The following is a 15,853-nucleotide window of genomic DNA, read 5'->3' as shown; positions in this document are numbered from 1 at the left end:
TCTTCATTATCAGTGACCCCTGCAAGGGTTGCATCAGTATGGGGCGAGGGGGTGTTAGAAGAACAGTAAATAATAAGCTATAAATAGTCAGACGTTAGATCGCCCCAGTATTAAAACAGCTAGGCATGGTGTGTGGGTATTACTGCCGCTGCCCTGTTGCTATGTAATAATGTCATTCAACAGGAGAGAAAACCAACGATGAAGGGGGTGGGTGGCCCTACGTGGGTGTGTGGATGGCCCCGCCCCGTGTGTGCACCCCAGGAGGCAGTAGCAGGAATATGCATCTTGTGGTGAGGGCATTTTTGTGTCCAAACATCACCAACAGTTGAGAGGGTGCGCTCCGGGGCAATCATGCAGGGCCGGGATATGGGAATAACATGCAGGCATGGAGCAATGAGGGTCTTGCCCGCTACTGCGAAGCGACCACCCTGGTGCCCGTCGAGCTAGTCCTGAGCAATGAGAAAGATACCACTACCATTCACAGGGGTCGTTCGTTAGTTTTAGCTTCTACTGTGAGTAGCAATGTTTCCCAGCATTCGCCTCCTGCTCGGAAGTCTCCTCTCATGCGAAGCAGCCGGAGTGTGTCTGTGTTAGTGCCAACATCGGCCCATGCCCCAGCCCTCCTACAACAATTATCTGAATAACAGATACAACACAATTGTTTGGTGGAGAAAGTTGTTGCAGATTTATTTGCATAACATTATGCCAACATCTTGGGTTATCTTACGGGTGAATCCAGGGTCAGGCAGCCCTTCGCCACGGCCCACCTGATGAGCCAGAAACCCCAGTGGTATTAACCGTGGGGGTGTTGTCAATTTGGGGGAAGGGATAGCCCTTCCCACTGGCAGACCTCCAGTCCACCCTTTACTCACGTCCCTCCCCACTACAGGGGGCGGAGAGTTGCAGGCAACCCCTGGCTGCTCAGGTCCACAACCGCCCGTAGGACTAATGGGGCGCCGTCGCACCTCCAGGGTCCCACGCAAGGACCTCCCTGGGGGATAATTGGCCTTCGCACCCTTACTGTGCTCCTGTAGAGGGTACCCTTCTGTACCTTCTAGCCTTTGGATCGCCCTGTAACTCCGCCTGCAACACAAAGAAAATAGTATTAGATGGGTTTGGGGTAGGGAGGGAAAACAGCGCTCGGGCAGCTTGGCACGGCAGGAGGAGGGGGACTGTCCTAGATACGACCAGGACAAAAGAGGGCGCTGGGTAGGCGACGATAGTATAAATACATCTCGCCTTGCCCCTCCACTCCCCTCCTTCTCCGCCGGAAGTGACGTCATCCTGGGACCCGACAGGTCCCTGACACTAGACCGCTGCTGGGGGTCTGGGCCATCATGTGGCACTAAGGGTGGCCGCCCTCTTAAGGGCCCCCTTTGGAGGCCCGGGCAGCCTGGCATTCTGCCCTGGTACAGGTCAGAAAGATACTTCTCCACCATTGAGTATCCGGGGTGCGGGAGGGGGCAAGCGATTTCCATGCCATGGCAACACTGCGTTTAAATAATACAAAAGCCAGCTCTATGAAACTGTGTATGTGCTAAGCTCCCTTCGTTCTGGGGCGGAGTCCCAGGAGCATGATTCGGGTGTGGGTGTAAGGGCGTGCATCGACATTTCGGCCACCGTTGCAGTTATCTTTGGCCAGGAAGGATGCATTGATGGGCATGCCCAGACCATGTGAAAGAAGTCTGCACTTTGCAGTTTGCACCTGTGGCATTCTGGGGAGAGCTGGGAACATATGTGGGATGCGTTGTGGAGAGAGAGGGGTGTTGTGTATAAAACTGAATGGTGTGTAGCGAAACCTAGGATTACAGGACACACTCTCCATCATCTGGAGGGTGTAGCACCAAGCCTGATCAGTCAGTGGTTGATGGAGTACCGCTTCCACCCTTGGGATGTATGTATCTGTGCCAATGAGTTTGCACCACCACCATCCATCTAAACTCAAGCCATATGTGGGGTACAGAATTGGTCAGTCAGGTGTAGGTGCTCACATCCTGCAGGAGTGCACGTGCCAAGATGGTTTCGGGTGGGTTGAGTTGCATACCCATGCCATCGGCCATTGCAGCTAAGTAGCGGCATAATGTAACTGGTCTCATTGTTAAGTTATGCTTGGCTGGTTTCACCCAGTTCAAGTTTGGATGTTGTGTTTGTTGGAAGTGCTCCTGATCTGGGTGGGGTCAATGCTAAAGGACAGGGCGCGGAGGGAGGAGCGTGTGCCACTCTACCTGGTACACTTGGCCATCACCTTCACTTGCTAGCCTTGGTGGCCGAAAAATACCAGACTCCCTCGAAGGCCAAGCCAGACACCCCAATTTGTTAGTAGACTCTTTAAAGTAGATCCTGCAGTCCACGTTGTCGGTGTCGTAGGGTGCTGCAAGGCCGTGGAATCTCAGGGCGGCTCCTGTGCAGTGTGACAGGATGATAAGTTCCCCCTTGATGTTCACAGACATTCGACAGGGCAACAGGGTCCCCTTTGGGTTCACAGGCTCTAGACAGTCAGATAAGATTGATAAGATCTTCTTTGGCATCCACAGGCACTAGACAAGGTGATAAGGGCTTCCTTTGTGTTTACAGGTATTTGACAGGGTGATAAGGCTTCCCTTTGGCTTCACAGGCACTATACAGGGTGATGATGTCTCTCTGGGTGCTCACAGGCACTATACAGGGTGATGCCTCCCCAGGTGGTAACAGGAACTAGACAGGGTGATATGGTCCCCTTTGGGTTCACAGGTATTAAACAGGGTGATAAGGTCTCCGTTGGTGTCTACTCTGTTCTCACTCCCTGTGGTATTTATACATCGTATCTCTTCTCTCCCTCTTTTACTGGGTCCTGGAACCCTGGGGGATGGATGGATATCTATCTGTCGCCCTCTATCTATCTATCTATCTATCTATCTATCTATCTATCTATCTATCTATCTATCTATCTATCTATCTATCTATCTATCTATCTATCTATCTATCTATCTATCTATCTATCTATCCCTGGGTGCATATATATATATTTATTCTTTCTGATGGGTCTGTGGCGTTAGCGTTCATAAGATGGTCTTTCTTGGTGGGTCTGTGCTTTTAACCTTCAGGTGATGGAGTCATACTGGGTGAATCTTTGCCGTTGGCCTTCTGTCGATGGACCCTGCTCTTCATTTATTAATGTTGATGGATACATCTGATCCATTGGTAAGACCTCATCGGAGGAAGCAGTGGCGTTGGAGGGGGTGCAGTGGGTGCGGGCTGCCCCGGGTGTCATCACTGAGGGGGGTGACAAAATGGCAAAAATGTGTTTTAAACGCATATTTTTGCCAGATGTGTTTGCCGTTTTGTCAAGCCGGGGTTGACCAGAAATGTTCCGCACCGGGTACCACCTGACCTTGCTACGCCACTGCGAGGAAGCAGAGCACCTGGGCTTGAACCATGGTTTGCATAGCGAAGCATGTGTTGACCTTGTTTCCTTATTGCTCCTCAGTTCTCATGTTTGCAAACATTTGAAACTCAGAAGTTTTGAACACTTTGTGAAAACAGTTCAATCCCTTTAGCGGGGTGTTCTATAGTTTTTTGACCGAAAAATTGATTATTTGCTCTCTTTTTGCTCTTAGGAATAATGCTGCGCTCTGTGCTGTGGTACTCGCTGTCTTATGCACCTCTGGACAAGACCTTCCAGAACACAACCCTCCCGTTCCCCAGGCCGCTGTGCATTGCGGTGTCGGTATGTACATTCTATGGTCCACTGGGCTGAAGGGACCTGCATGCTAGGGCGAATGTATGGGCTCCTTCCTTACGTGCCTTGGGATCCTCAAGACTGAGTGTCTCGCCACATCCACAGTCTCCTCAAGTAGTGACTAATGTCAAGTACAATACTTGCACTCAGTGCAGTACCCTTTCTATCTGGCATCACTGGGTGCCTGTTGAACACCCCCTCTACTGCCCCTCCACATGCCGTCTCTGATAAACCCCAGGAGGGGGCCCTTTGGAGCCCCCAGGACCAGGAGTCTCTAGAGTGACTCATTTGCCACTTATCTCCACTAATAATAAAAAGATGCAGTTTATATGGTGCTTTGATCCAAAGTGCTTTTCAAAGCACTGTTTTGCATACAACGGTTAACTAGTTTAAACTGTTGCTGAGCCTGGCAATGTATGAAGCTGTGCTCGGCAGATTGCACATACACATCTCAGCAGTGAGTGCTCATCACCGAACCTTAATCAGCCGTTTATGCAGGACTTCAGCGTTGGGTTTGTTCGTTTAAAACAGTATGCTTTAACTGACATTTTCACCTAACTATAACGTCCCTTTAACCTTTGTTTATTTTAAGGAATTTCTACCTTCTTTGACATAATTTAAGATGTCCATCACCAAGCGTGGCATGAGGTTGGGCAGGACTTGGCCTGCAGCTAGGCCCTGCACCCAGCCCCTTGGCCTCGCCTTGGCAACAAAGAGCAACCATGACACCAACCACTAGAGGACTCTGCTTTACAGCTGAAGATCAAACAGCTCCAACTCAGAGTGCTTAAAAAAACATATGGTAATCTTTCCTGGGATCGTGGATTCTATGACCCAGGAGACTTACGGTGTTTTTTTAATTTTTAATTAATTAATTTTTATTTAGTGCATTTTTTTAAAGCGCGGACATTACCCAAAGGTGTCAGAGCGCTGTACAATAGAGCCAGTTACGTTATAAGAGAACAGTGGAAACACAATACAACATTACAAACTAAAAATGAAGGTTGCATAAACACAAAATCCAACAAAGCACGCAGAAGAGAGGAATGTACAGGATTGTATTTTTTTTTAAATACAAATTTACAATGAGTGAACTTCTATAGGGGCCTGAGCATAACAGTATTAGTTCTGAAAGTGTCTTTGAAAGAGGAGCGATTTGAGGTCCGCTTTGAAGATCTGGGTAAAGGAGGTGGCACGGAGCAATGGGGGAAGGGAGTTCCAGATTCTCACTGCATTGCCTGAGAAGGATTGTGCCATCGATCTTTCCTTTTTAAAAACGGGGGGCTCAAGCGGAAGCTTTTACGCATTGCGCGAGCCTCCGGACAATTTCAGTTTGTTTGCCAGATAAAGAGCGGAGGATGTGTGCAAGGATTTATGCGTGATGCAGGCCATTTTGTAGATAGATCTTGCCTCGATCAGAAGCCATCGAAGAGAGGAAAGGATTGGAGTGATGTGGTCACTTCGTTAAGACCCTGTGATGAAGCGAGCTGCTGAATGGAGGATGGATTTGAGAGGGGAGAGGTGAGATTTAGGTAGGCCCGTCAGAAGAGAATTGCAATAATCCAGTCTTTAGAGAACCAGCGATTATACCAAGATTTTTAAGTCTTTCTCCTGGAAAAACCGACGGATCCTCCACAGAAGGCGCACCTGGTATTGTGCGTTCTTGACAATAGTTGATGTGGCAGATTAGGTTGAGTCTTTTGTCAAGTATGACACCTAGGGATTTCGCGCTGTCCACCATGATGGGTTTGTTGTTGAGTAAGTTCAGCTGACCAATCAACAATTGAATGGGAGGAGGTGAGAGAGAGGTAGAAAGGAAGAGGAATTCAGTTTTGGCTGGATTTAGAATGAGTTGGTGAGCTAACAACCAGTTGTGAATGGAGTTGAGAGTAGAGTTGAGTAGTGAGAGATCGTGTGCCGAAGACACCTTGGGGTAGTTTTGAGTGTCATCCTCATAAAGATGGTAATGGATCCCAGATTTGCTTGGGAGGTTCCCCAATGGTTCCAGGTAGAGATTAAACAAGGTGGGTGCCAGGATAGAACCTTGAGGGATGCCTTGACCTACAGCCAAGGGAGATGAAAGACTGTTCGCTATCTTAATCATTTGGGATCTGTCCGAGAGGAAAGAAGCAAACCATTTCAGCACTGTGCCATCCAATCCCATTCTCTGTTGAAGAGTGTTGAGGAGGGTGCTCTGATTAACAGTGGCAAAGGCTGCAGAGAGGTCTAGAAGAATCAGAAGGCACGATTCCCCAGAGTATATGCAGCGCATCATCTATCACTCGCAGCAGGGGTGTTTCAGTGCTGCAATTTTGGTTGAAGCCAGATTGGAAAACGTCGAGGAGATTATTGTCCATAATGTGTAGGGCAAGTTGTTTCACACCACATTTTTCGGTGATTTTTTAAAGAAAAGGGAGATTGGTGATGAGGCGGAAGTTGATGAGGTCGTTCGCATCAGCGGAGGATTTTTTTTTAGAAGAGGGGTAACCTGACCTGACTTAAAGGCGACTGGGAGGGAACTTTGACTAAGGAAGAGATTCACTAGCCTGGTCCAGTAAGAGAGAGTATGGGTGTAGGAATCAATGGCGAAGACGCTAGGGATGGGGTCCGAAGAATGGTCGGATGGTTTGGTTTCGCGGCTGCATTTGAGGAGTTCAACTTCCGAGATGACGTCAAAATGTTGCCAGGTTACTAAAGATTCCTGCTCCTCAAAGGGGGTGGGGTGGGCGACCTGATTCACCGGGGCTTTGACCTTTTCATCAAAGAAAATAGCTAAGTCGGCTGCTCTCTTTGTGGAGTCCTCTGGCCTAGTAGTTAGGGGAGAACAGTTAGAGTTTTTGATGAGGTCAAAAAGTTTTTTGGGTCTGTTTTTGGATGATTCGAGGATGGATCTGAAATGTGAAGCTTTTTTGTGAAAGATGTGGTTGTGGTATTTGGATCTTGCTAAACGTAACCAAGAGAGATTGGAGGTGAAAGGAGATTTTCTCCAATGTTTCTCCAGGCTTCTAAAGTTTTTCCATTCTTCGTAGAGAGTTTTATTGAACCAAGGTGGGTCTTTTCCTTTTGCTTTGAAGTGGAGCAACCTTGTCAATTTCGACAGCTAGGACTGAGAGGCACTGAGAGGTGAGAACGTTGACATTCATGTTGGGTTGAAGTCTAGGAAGTGACTGCATAGTAGAGTCACAAAAAGTGTCAAGATCAATGTTTTTAGTGTTGCGGAACCAGGTAGTAGATCTTTTAGGTTGACTGAGCATTGTATCGTGCGAGAGATGAAAACGGAAGGGAACAAGGAAGTGGTCAGACCAGTCTACATGGATAGGGGCAGCAGTAGTCAGCAGGTCTGCTTTGGATATAACAAGATCCAAAATTGAGCCCTTGGAATGAGTGGTTTCCAAGCAATGTTGGAAGAGATTGTTAGCTGAGAGAAAGGTGGCAAGCTTGTTGGCAGCCGAGTCTTCCAATGAGCCCCAATGGAGATTAAGATCACCCAGGAAGATCTGCCTGTCACTTTGAGAAAATTGGTCACTGATGAAGTCAGTGAGTTCCCCACAAAGCCAGAGCAGTTACAGGACGGGTGGTAGATGGCATGGAATCTAAAGGGTGAGCCATGATGTATTTGCAGTTCTAGGGATAGGCATTAGAATGTGCAGAAAGGGATGGTAGGAAGGCTTTCATTTGAAGGGAATTCCTGAAGATGAATGCGACACCGCCCCCGATTATTGTCTCATCTGTCATTTCTAAGGATAGAGTAGTCAGTGGGCACCAGAAGATCAAACAAAGTTTGAGAGGAGTCAAACCAGGTCTCAGTGAAGAAGAACATGTCAAGATTCTGAAGGGTGCTAATGTCAGAAATTTCCAATTTGTGTTTGATTGCAGATCTGCAGTTGTGGAGCAAGCAGTGCAGCTCTGACGCAACTGTTTTGGTGACCGGGATGTTAGGGCTGTTAAGGGAGATAGGGATGAGATTCTTGAAAGAGGGCGTCCGGTACGAGGGAGGCTGGTAGGATCTGACAGAGGGGTTTATCTGAATAGTGTACTGCGTAGAATTCTTAGGAGAGGAAGGTGGAGGGGGGGTGACGCTGGTGGTCTTGTAGCTGGCTAATAAGTTGGAGGTGTCTGTAGAGGACAGACTGTGGTTGGCTTTATTGGGGCGCAGGAGCACCGAACTCCTCGGGAGGATATTAGGGAAGGGGGACAACTTGGCGCTTAAAAGTGAGATGGACGCTACAAGGTGTGAAATAGAAGAGATGAGAGAATCAAGTTTGCTTCCCAGGGAGAGGAGAGCTGAGCACGCTGGGGGGGCTGCTGCACTACCTTGTTTATAATGTCTCTGCCTCTGGTATGAGGACCCTCAAGCCTCTAAGAGGCACAGGGAGGAAGGCAAAGCACCCTGCTCCACATTTAAATATTTATGGCCCTGGGGGATGAGGTCCCTGGTGCCTCACAAAGGCTCAAAGAAAGGGTTTGCGTGCCAAATCCACATAAAATGATATTGCGCTGCCCCGGGACCCTCCAGGGGGTATTTTAATAAAAGGCGGGGGACTATTTTCTTTGTACTTTTATTTTCAGGACATCAAACTCAGTCCCTGAATCCTAAGATGTATGCCGTCACATCTTTGTTAGTATGGTGGCAGACAATCAAATCTCATTGTGAGATCTGTAGGCTATCTATATTTCTTAAACCTTAATTTCTCTGAAACTACAGAATGCAATTGCACCAAGTCACAGAAAGCACGTTTTTCTGGACCAAGATCTTGCTTTCTGCCAAATTTAGTGTAATTCTGTTCAGCTGTTCGGTTGTAGCTTTGTCTAATTTTCCAATGGAAAAATGATAAGGGAAAATTCAAATATATTTGTTTGATTTACCTAGATTTCTCTATCTTTTCTAAATAGATTTACTCCAACACAAGCAACAGAACTTCTCTAAGTAGTGTTTTTCTTTCATTCCAAGATTGCAATAAGTCACTTAAGAGTTTGTTCCTGTAGCAGAGAGAAAATATTTCTCGGACTGTTATAATGGCCCCTTCAAGTGTACCCCCGATGTGTTTGCGTGCAACTCAAAATACGGCAAGTAAGCTGAACATGGTAACTGTCTGCCAAGCATTGTGGAAATCTGTAAAAGTGTGGCAAAGTTATTAGCAAATCAATTATTATTTTTTTTTTCCCTCGCCATTGAACTTTCTTCCCCTTCATGAAACCGGAGATTCCTGACTTGGGCTTAATGTGCTGCAAGTTTGCCAAAGTTCCATGCGTATTCATTACGGAGACCAAGTTATTACTACATTAAATTGCCTTTGACCTCCCCTTTCAAATTTTCCCTCCTTATATAGATCCACACAAAACCTGCCAGACTGTGGAATTTTAGTTTACGAGCTGAACATCATCTGCGCCAGCTTGTCACCCACGCACAATGTACACGACAGCCATTTTAGGTATCATGGTGTCCCTGTCCACGATGGATCGCCAGCGCGCTCCTCTGACCCTGCAGGCATCTCCGCGCACCCTGGCTCCCCCCTCCCTCCCTCACAGGAGCATAACCCTTCTCCTCCTGCATGACCCTGTCCTTGGAAAATCACGCCCGCGCCTGACCAACACCTCCTCTCCTTCCATGAATACCCCTCTGTTGATAAGCCATCCCTCCGATGTTCAATTGTCCACGCGGCATGAATACCACTCCTTTGATGACCCCTTCCCCCGAGTCCGACTGTCCACACAGATCCGAGGCCATCGCCTAAGTCGGGAGATACCATTTACTGCCCCTTATTGTATGATGTCACTCCTCTTCAAAGGACCCACTATTGATCATGGCCTCCCCACCCCGGGGGATATGATCAGGCGCACACATCCTAAGAATCGGCAGAACACTCAGCTGCGTGATGACCCCCTCCTCTTATCAGCAGGTTGAGGACTTCTATTGTAGAGGCATGTGGGGTGGGATTGACACAAGGATTACGGGGATGTCTTTTTTCCTTACTTCACAATATCTTGATTGTAATAAAGAAAGGTCACATGCCATAAACCAGTGTATAAGAGCCCAGGCCTCAGAGAGGCTGTTAGAGCACCTCGAGACGATACCTTGTTGTCTGATCTGATGTGTTCTGCTCCGTCGGAATAAAACTTCTGTTTCCTGCCTTCTGGTCTCCGGCGCCTGCCTCATTGCTTGGTAATTTGAATGGTACAAAGGCGGTTAGCGCCGGGCAAATCTTGAAAAAGGTCATAGCCTTACCCTTTTTCCACAATTGGCGCCCAACGTGGGGCCCATCAGTGACACGTGGATCCAGTGGGAGAGGTCCCGACGACAGAGTGAACGACTGCAACGATCGGGAGAGCTCGTGTCCGATAGACCCTTGTCTGACAGCCGATCATCCGACCTTCACTAGTTCCGAACAGACCTCTCTCGAGTGATCTACGGTCCTGACTGAGAACCATCAGGAGTGCCACGAACATCGCGAAGAAGAGAGGACGATCGGGCGCTGGATTCGGAAGACAGGAAACCGTCCATGCGGTCCGGGTAAGGTCGTGTAAACACGACAAACTGAGAAATGATTGTTTGTTTTGGATAATACTAGTATTACGCTTTGTTGATCCCTCTGGAGATTCACCGTCTGCAAACGGAGAAACAACAGGCTCTCTCTTTGCAGACAGTGAAGGATAGGTAACGCAGACTTTTGTCCCCATTGTAATCCGTCGTGCCCATCTTCCTCCCCCACTGTTTTCCCGAACTATCGTTCGTGGATTGTTGTCTGGAGATTCTCTGTCTGCAAACAGGGAAGAACAAGGTCTCTCTTTGCAGGTAGAGAAAGAGTGGGTAACGCAAAACTTTAACACGTCGTACCCACTTATTCTCCCCATTGATTGTTTGATTGACCGTACATTAAGTGTTCGGTATTGGTTCTTTTGAGGTATTCACGGCCTACAAACAACGTAGAATAGAAATATTCTGTCTAGTCTTTGTCCGCCGTGATAAGATAGGTAGTGCAGACCTTTGTCCCCGTTGTAACCCGTCATGCCTATCTTCTCCCCACTGATTGGTAGCCTGTACAGCCCGGACCGCTTATTAGAGATGAACCATCCAGCTCCACTGGAGGGCACCCCTAATAAGGACATGTTCACTAAGCATGGACTAGTCGCTATAGCTTATACTAAGCTATGGCATAAATATACAAAGAAGAACCCCGAAAGTCAGTGGCCACTGATAGGTTCCTTTGATGAAAATAAAATAAAAACATTAGAAATAGCGCTCCAGAAAAATAAGACCACGCCCACTATGCTCGATAGTATTGGCATGTGGCGCAAAGAAACGGAACAACAACAGAAAAGAGAAGAAGCAAAAATAGGGAAAGAATTACGAAAGGCAGCCCACCTAGCCGCCAAGCAACTAGAAGAAGAAATAAAAGAAAGAAAAGAAGCTGCACAAAACCAAGAATCAGGGTCGACAGGTCAATGTCCTGTTAGGACCCCCTCTGCGCTCTACCCTGAATTGCCCTCCAAACAGCGGGCGAACAATGAGTTACTGCTAGGTCCCCCAATCATCTACATGCCCCCTCCATATGCTCCCTGCCAACAACACCTGCAGGCCCTGAGTACGAGCGAGAACGGCCTTAGCGCTAGTGCACCAGCCCTCGCGGCCTCCGCACCAGCCACATTAGCAGCACCAACAGATGCCCCCGAGGCTAGCGAGCACCCACCAGCCAGATCAAACAGATTGAGCAAAGATGAACGGGATGGGATTGACAAAATAGCAAAGACACTAGTGGAACGAAGGGAGAGCGAAGAGTACACAATGAACATGTATAACTCGCATGCCGATAGCCACAGACGGCATTTCATTTTGCGATTCAGCTACCACACCCTGAACGCATATGAAGATAGGTATCAAAGTAAGGGCCCCGCTAAACTGACCACACTGTATAGGAAGATTGATGTCGGAGATGGGACTGAATGTGAGGCGACGGAGCTCTTCATGCAGACGCTTGAGGTCTTCCGCCACCTCACGGAACAAAAACCAGAAACCAAGGTTACAGTCCCTGAAACGACCTCAGTGGAAGTAGCCAACACTATGATGCCCATCAGAGAAGCGGCTCCATATTGGATTCCGCCACGCGGTCTGGGGACAAACGATGATATTAATCACGCAGATGCAAAAGGGAGGGTTGTGTACAATTGGGTTTACCAACCATGGGACCGACAAGATATCCTAACCTTTAGACAAACTCTGCCCGATTTAAGAAAGAACCCGACAGCGTTCTATAACGAGATGAACACAGCTCTGGGTTCAACGATAATGACTTTAGCGGACATTGACTTGTTTTTCGGGTTATGCCTGCCTGCTGACGTGTGGAAGCAAATCCGGAAGGCTGACCACACAGATCTGTTCGGGCACACCTGGGAGCAACTCAGTGAACTAGATAGACAGCGAGAGCCTGGAAGGAAACCAGTAAAAGACATACTAGAACTCCCAGACAAATTAGTTCAGAAGTTAAAGACACTGATCCCAGAGAAAAAGGTAGATTGGTCGATAGTCACGGCCTGTCGTCAGAAACCCCAGGAAGATGTATCAGAGTACTTCTCCCGATTCGAGACAGTGTTCTCCGACTACAGTGGCCAAGACATGACCACCGCAACCGGACAACACCTGTTTGTACAAAACTATGTGAAGGGCCTGTCACAGGAGGTCTCCCAAAAACTGCAGACGAGCGAGAGTAGTTGGGGGGCCTCCAAACCCGCAGCTATCCTTCAGATGGCTCAGTATTACGAGCACCAGAAGAATGAGAATGATAGGGCGTCCAAGAAAAAGAAGAAAGATTTGAAAGAAAGGGTGATGATAGCCCAGATACAAGGTATAGCGGTAGGACGGGAACCCCAAAGGGGGAACTACCAATCGACCGCCCCCAGAAATCCACCTCCTAAAGATAACACCCCAACACCCCACACTGGACGTAGAGACATTAGCAATGACCAATGCGCCTTCTGCAAAGGATTCGGCCATTGGAAATCCCAGTGTCCGGTTCTGCTAGAGATGAACAGAAATAGGGACACCAGGGATGTGGCGGGTGGTCCAAGAAATAGAGGACAAGGACGAGGGCACACAAACGACACCAACAATGACAGGTCAGGGAGATTCAACACATTTGACCGCCCCCGACAGAACCAATATCAACTATCCGACGGTGAGAATTCCCCCGATTTTGCATAGGACTGCCAGGGGCAAGCGAGGGATCCAGTCGGGCTCTGTGTTGACCAGCAAGGTCCTTATGTCACTGCTAAGGTCCTGGGTACAGAGTCTCCATTTTTGGTAGACACTGGGGCGACACGTAGTGTGTTATCGAAACGACTGATTCCAAGGGCACCCTTGTCTGGCTCACACATTACATCGATAGGTTTCGATGGGACGCCCTCCACTAACCCCCTGTCCGTGCCTATCACCTTTGACCTAGAAAGCAACACCACTGACACAACATTTCTGCTCTCCTCCAACTCCCCTGACGCCATTATGGGCATTGACTTACTGAAACATTTTCGAGCTACCATTAGGTGTTCCCCAGATGGAATCCGAGTCATCCTGTACGACAACCCAGACATACCCAAATCCTGCCTCTCACGACACATGTGCTCCATAACTGATGCGGACCTGTCCTTGCTTGATACCCTGCCTCCGTACCTATGGGCCAAAAATGACTCCGATGTGGGACGAATGATGATTGACCCTATTCATATAACTGTAAGACAGGACGCTATGCTCCCGAAACTCCCACAATATCGGATATCGCCCGAGGGCGAGAAGGCACTGGTAGCGATCATTCAGTCTCTGGTGGATGCAGGAGTGGTCGAGGAAGTGGTTAGCAATGTCTGCAACAGCCCTATCCTACCCATTGTTAAGAAGCAAGGCGAAGGAGATGAGAAAGCGTACCGCTTCATCATCGACCTGCGAGAGATTAACAAAGTGGTTGTACCCCAATACCCCGTAGTCTCAGATATCACCACCATTCTGACCCTCATCCCGTCCACTGCCACCACATTCACTGTTATCGACCTCAAGAATGCGTTCTTCTCTATCCCCATCCATCCAGACAGCCGTTATCTCTTCGGCTTCACCCTGAAATCCTGCTCGTACCGATTTTGTAGAGCTCCCCAGGGGTACACTGAAAGTCCCAGTATTTACAGCCAGGCCCTTAAAAGACAGCTGGACGCCGTCCAGCTACCGGATGGAGTGGTGTTAATCCAGTATGTCGATGATATCCTTTTGGCGGCCGACACCACCCCACTTGCAATCACAGCCACTGTTCAACTCCTACACTTTCTTGCAGATAATGGCCATAAAGTTTCCAAAAAGAAATTGCAGTTCTGCCAGCCACAAGTGACATACCTAGGCCATCTCCTGTCTAAAGAAGGGAGGAAACTCACACCCGACCGAATCCAAACCATCCTAGACACCCCCGTCCCAAAGACACAAAAACAAGTCCGCTCCTTGGTTGGCCTAACCTCTTTTTGCAGACAATGGTTACCCAATTTCAGCCTCATTGTAAAACCCCTACTTGCCCTGTTGGCCAAAGATGCCCCCTTCCCGCTCCCTTGGACCCCTGAGTGTCAAGCATCCTTTAAGGAATTACGGGATGCCCTCTGCTCAGCACCCGTCCTAGGAACTCCGGATTACTCCAAACCCTTCTCCCTCTTCACCCACGAGAGGGAGGGGTGTGCATTGTCTGTCCTGACTCAGTCTATAGGTCCAAAGCAGCGCCCTTGTGCCTACTTCTCCGCCACTCTTGATCCTGTAGCCAGAGCTTTGCCCGCCTGCCTTCGAGCAGTAGCTGCCGCTGCTGTCTCTATCCGTCAGAGCGAGGGAATCGTACTTTCCAACTCCCTCACTGTGTTAGTACCCCATGCAGTCGACACCCTTCTGAACCAAACCAAGACTTAACATCTGACTAGCGCACGACTGACAGGGTACGAATTGACGCTACTTGCACCCCACATCACACTAAAGAGATGCACGACTTTGAATCCGGCCACATTGTTGCCCCTACCTGAAAATGACCCCGACGTTCCTCCCATACACGACTGTGTGACCCTCACGGACGAACAAACTAGGAGTAGAGTTGACCTCCGAGATGCTGCTTTCACTGACCCCGATGGAGAGCTATGGGTAGACGGCTCATGCATCAAACTCCCAGATGGCACCACTTCAGCTGCCTATGCAGTTACGACAGCCCGAACAGTAGTTGAGACAGCCTGCATCACACAACGATCTGCCCAGGCAGCAGAGCTGATAGCCCTCACACGAGCATGCATCATAGCCACGGGGACCACCGCAAACGTATATACAGATAGCCAGTATGCCTTCGGGGTGGTTCACCATTTTGGGCTCCTGTGGAGGGAGAGGGGATTCCTGACGTCCCACGGCACCCCTATCCTTCACGGAGATCTGGTTTCTGCCCTGATTGAAGCGGTTCTCCTCCCCAAACGACTAGCAGTGATCAAATGCCAGGCACACAAGAAGGTGACAGACTTAGTCGGACAAGGGAATGCACTGGCCGACATCACTGCACGAACCACAGCCGAGAATAGGACGATGACCCTCATGTATGTGACCAGGTCACAAGCAGAAAAATGGACTGACGCAAGGGAAATGATCAGAGACATCCAGTCGGCCAGCACCCCTCACGAACTGACTAAGTGGGCAGGGGAGGGTTTGAAGGACGATGAGGGCTGCTGGCGAACAAAAGATGCAAACAAATGGTTGCTGCCTGACTCATACCTGATCCCCATACTGACAATGGCTCATTCCCCCGCACACATAGGATCTGCACCCATGATCGAACTCATTTCCAAAGTCTGGCACAACGACAAAATCCCCGACTCAGCCAGACGCCTAGTCCAGCAGTGCCTTATCTGTCTACAGCACAACCCCGGGAAAGGAACTGTGGTACCCCGGGGAGGGTTTGGGACCCCCAATCACCCCTTTGAGGTCCTTCAGATGGACTACATCCAGCTAGAGAGATGCCAAGGCTTGAAGTATGTGCTAGTCATTGTATGCGCCTTCAGCAAATGGGTAGAGGCCTATCCAACCCGTGACAACACTGCCATGACTACTGCCAAAGTACTACTGAAAGAATTCTTTCCTCGCTATGGCCTTTG

At 48.8% G+C, this 15,853-nt stretch overlaps 1 protein-coding gene across 2 annotated transcripts in view; it reads left to right on the top strand.

Moving 5' to 3' along the window:
* LOC147718335 (G protein-coupled receptor 143-like) overlaps window positions 1–15,853 on the top strand; it is a 164,656-nt gene that overhangs the window by 65,353 nt on the left and 83,450 nt on the right. For both annotated transcript variants that reach the window (XM_086966702.1, XM_086966701.1), the window contains exon 3: window positions 3,597–3,706. In XM_086966702.1, the coding sequence (XP_086822828.1) occupies window positions 3,597–3,706 (110 nt within the window). The remainder of the gene's footprint in view (window positions 1–3,596; window positions 3,707–15,853) is intronic.

The sequence above is a fragment of the Lissotriton vulgaris genome, chromosome 4_1, assembly GCF_964263255.1.
Source record: "Lissotriton vulgaris chromosome 4_1, aLisVul1.2, whole genome shotgun sequence".
NCBI classification, from domain to species: Eukaryota; Metazoa; Chordata; class Amphibia; order Caudata; family Salamandridae; genus Lissotriton; species Lissotriton vulgaris.
This window is presented reverse-complemented; position numbering and strand designations above follow the sequence as displayed.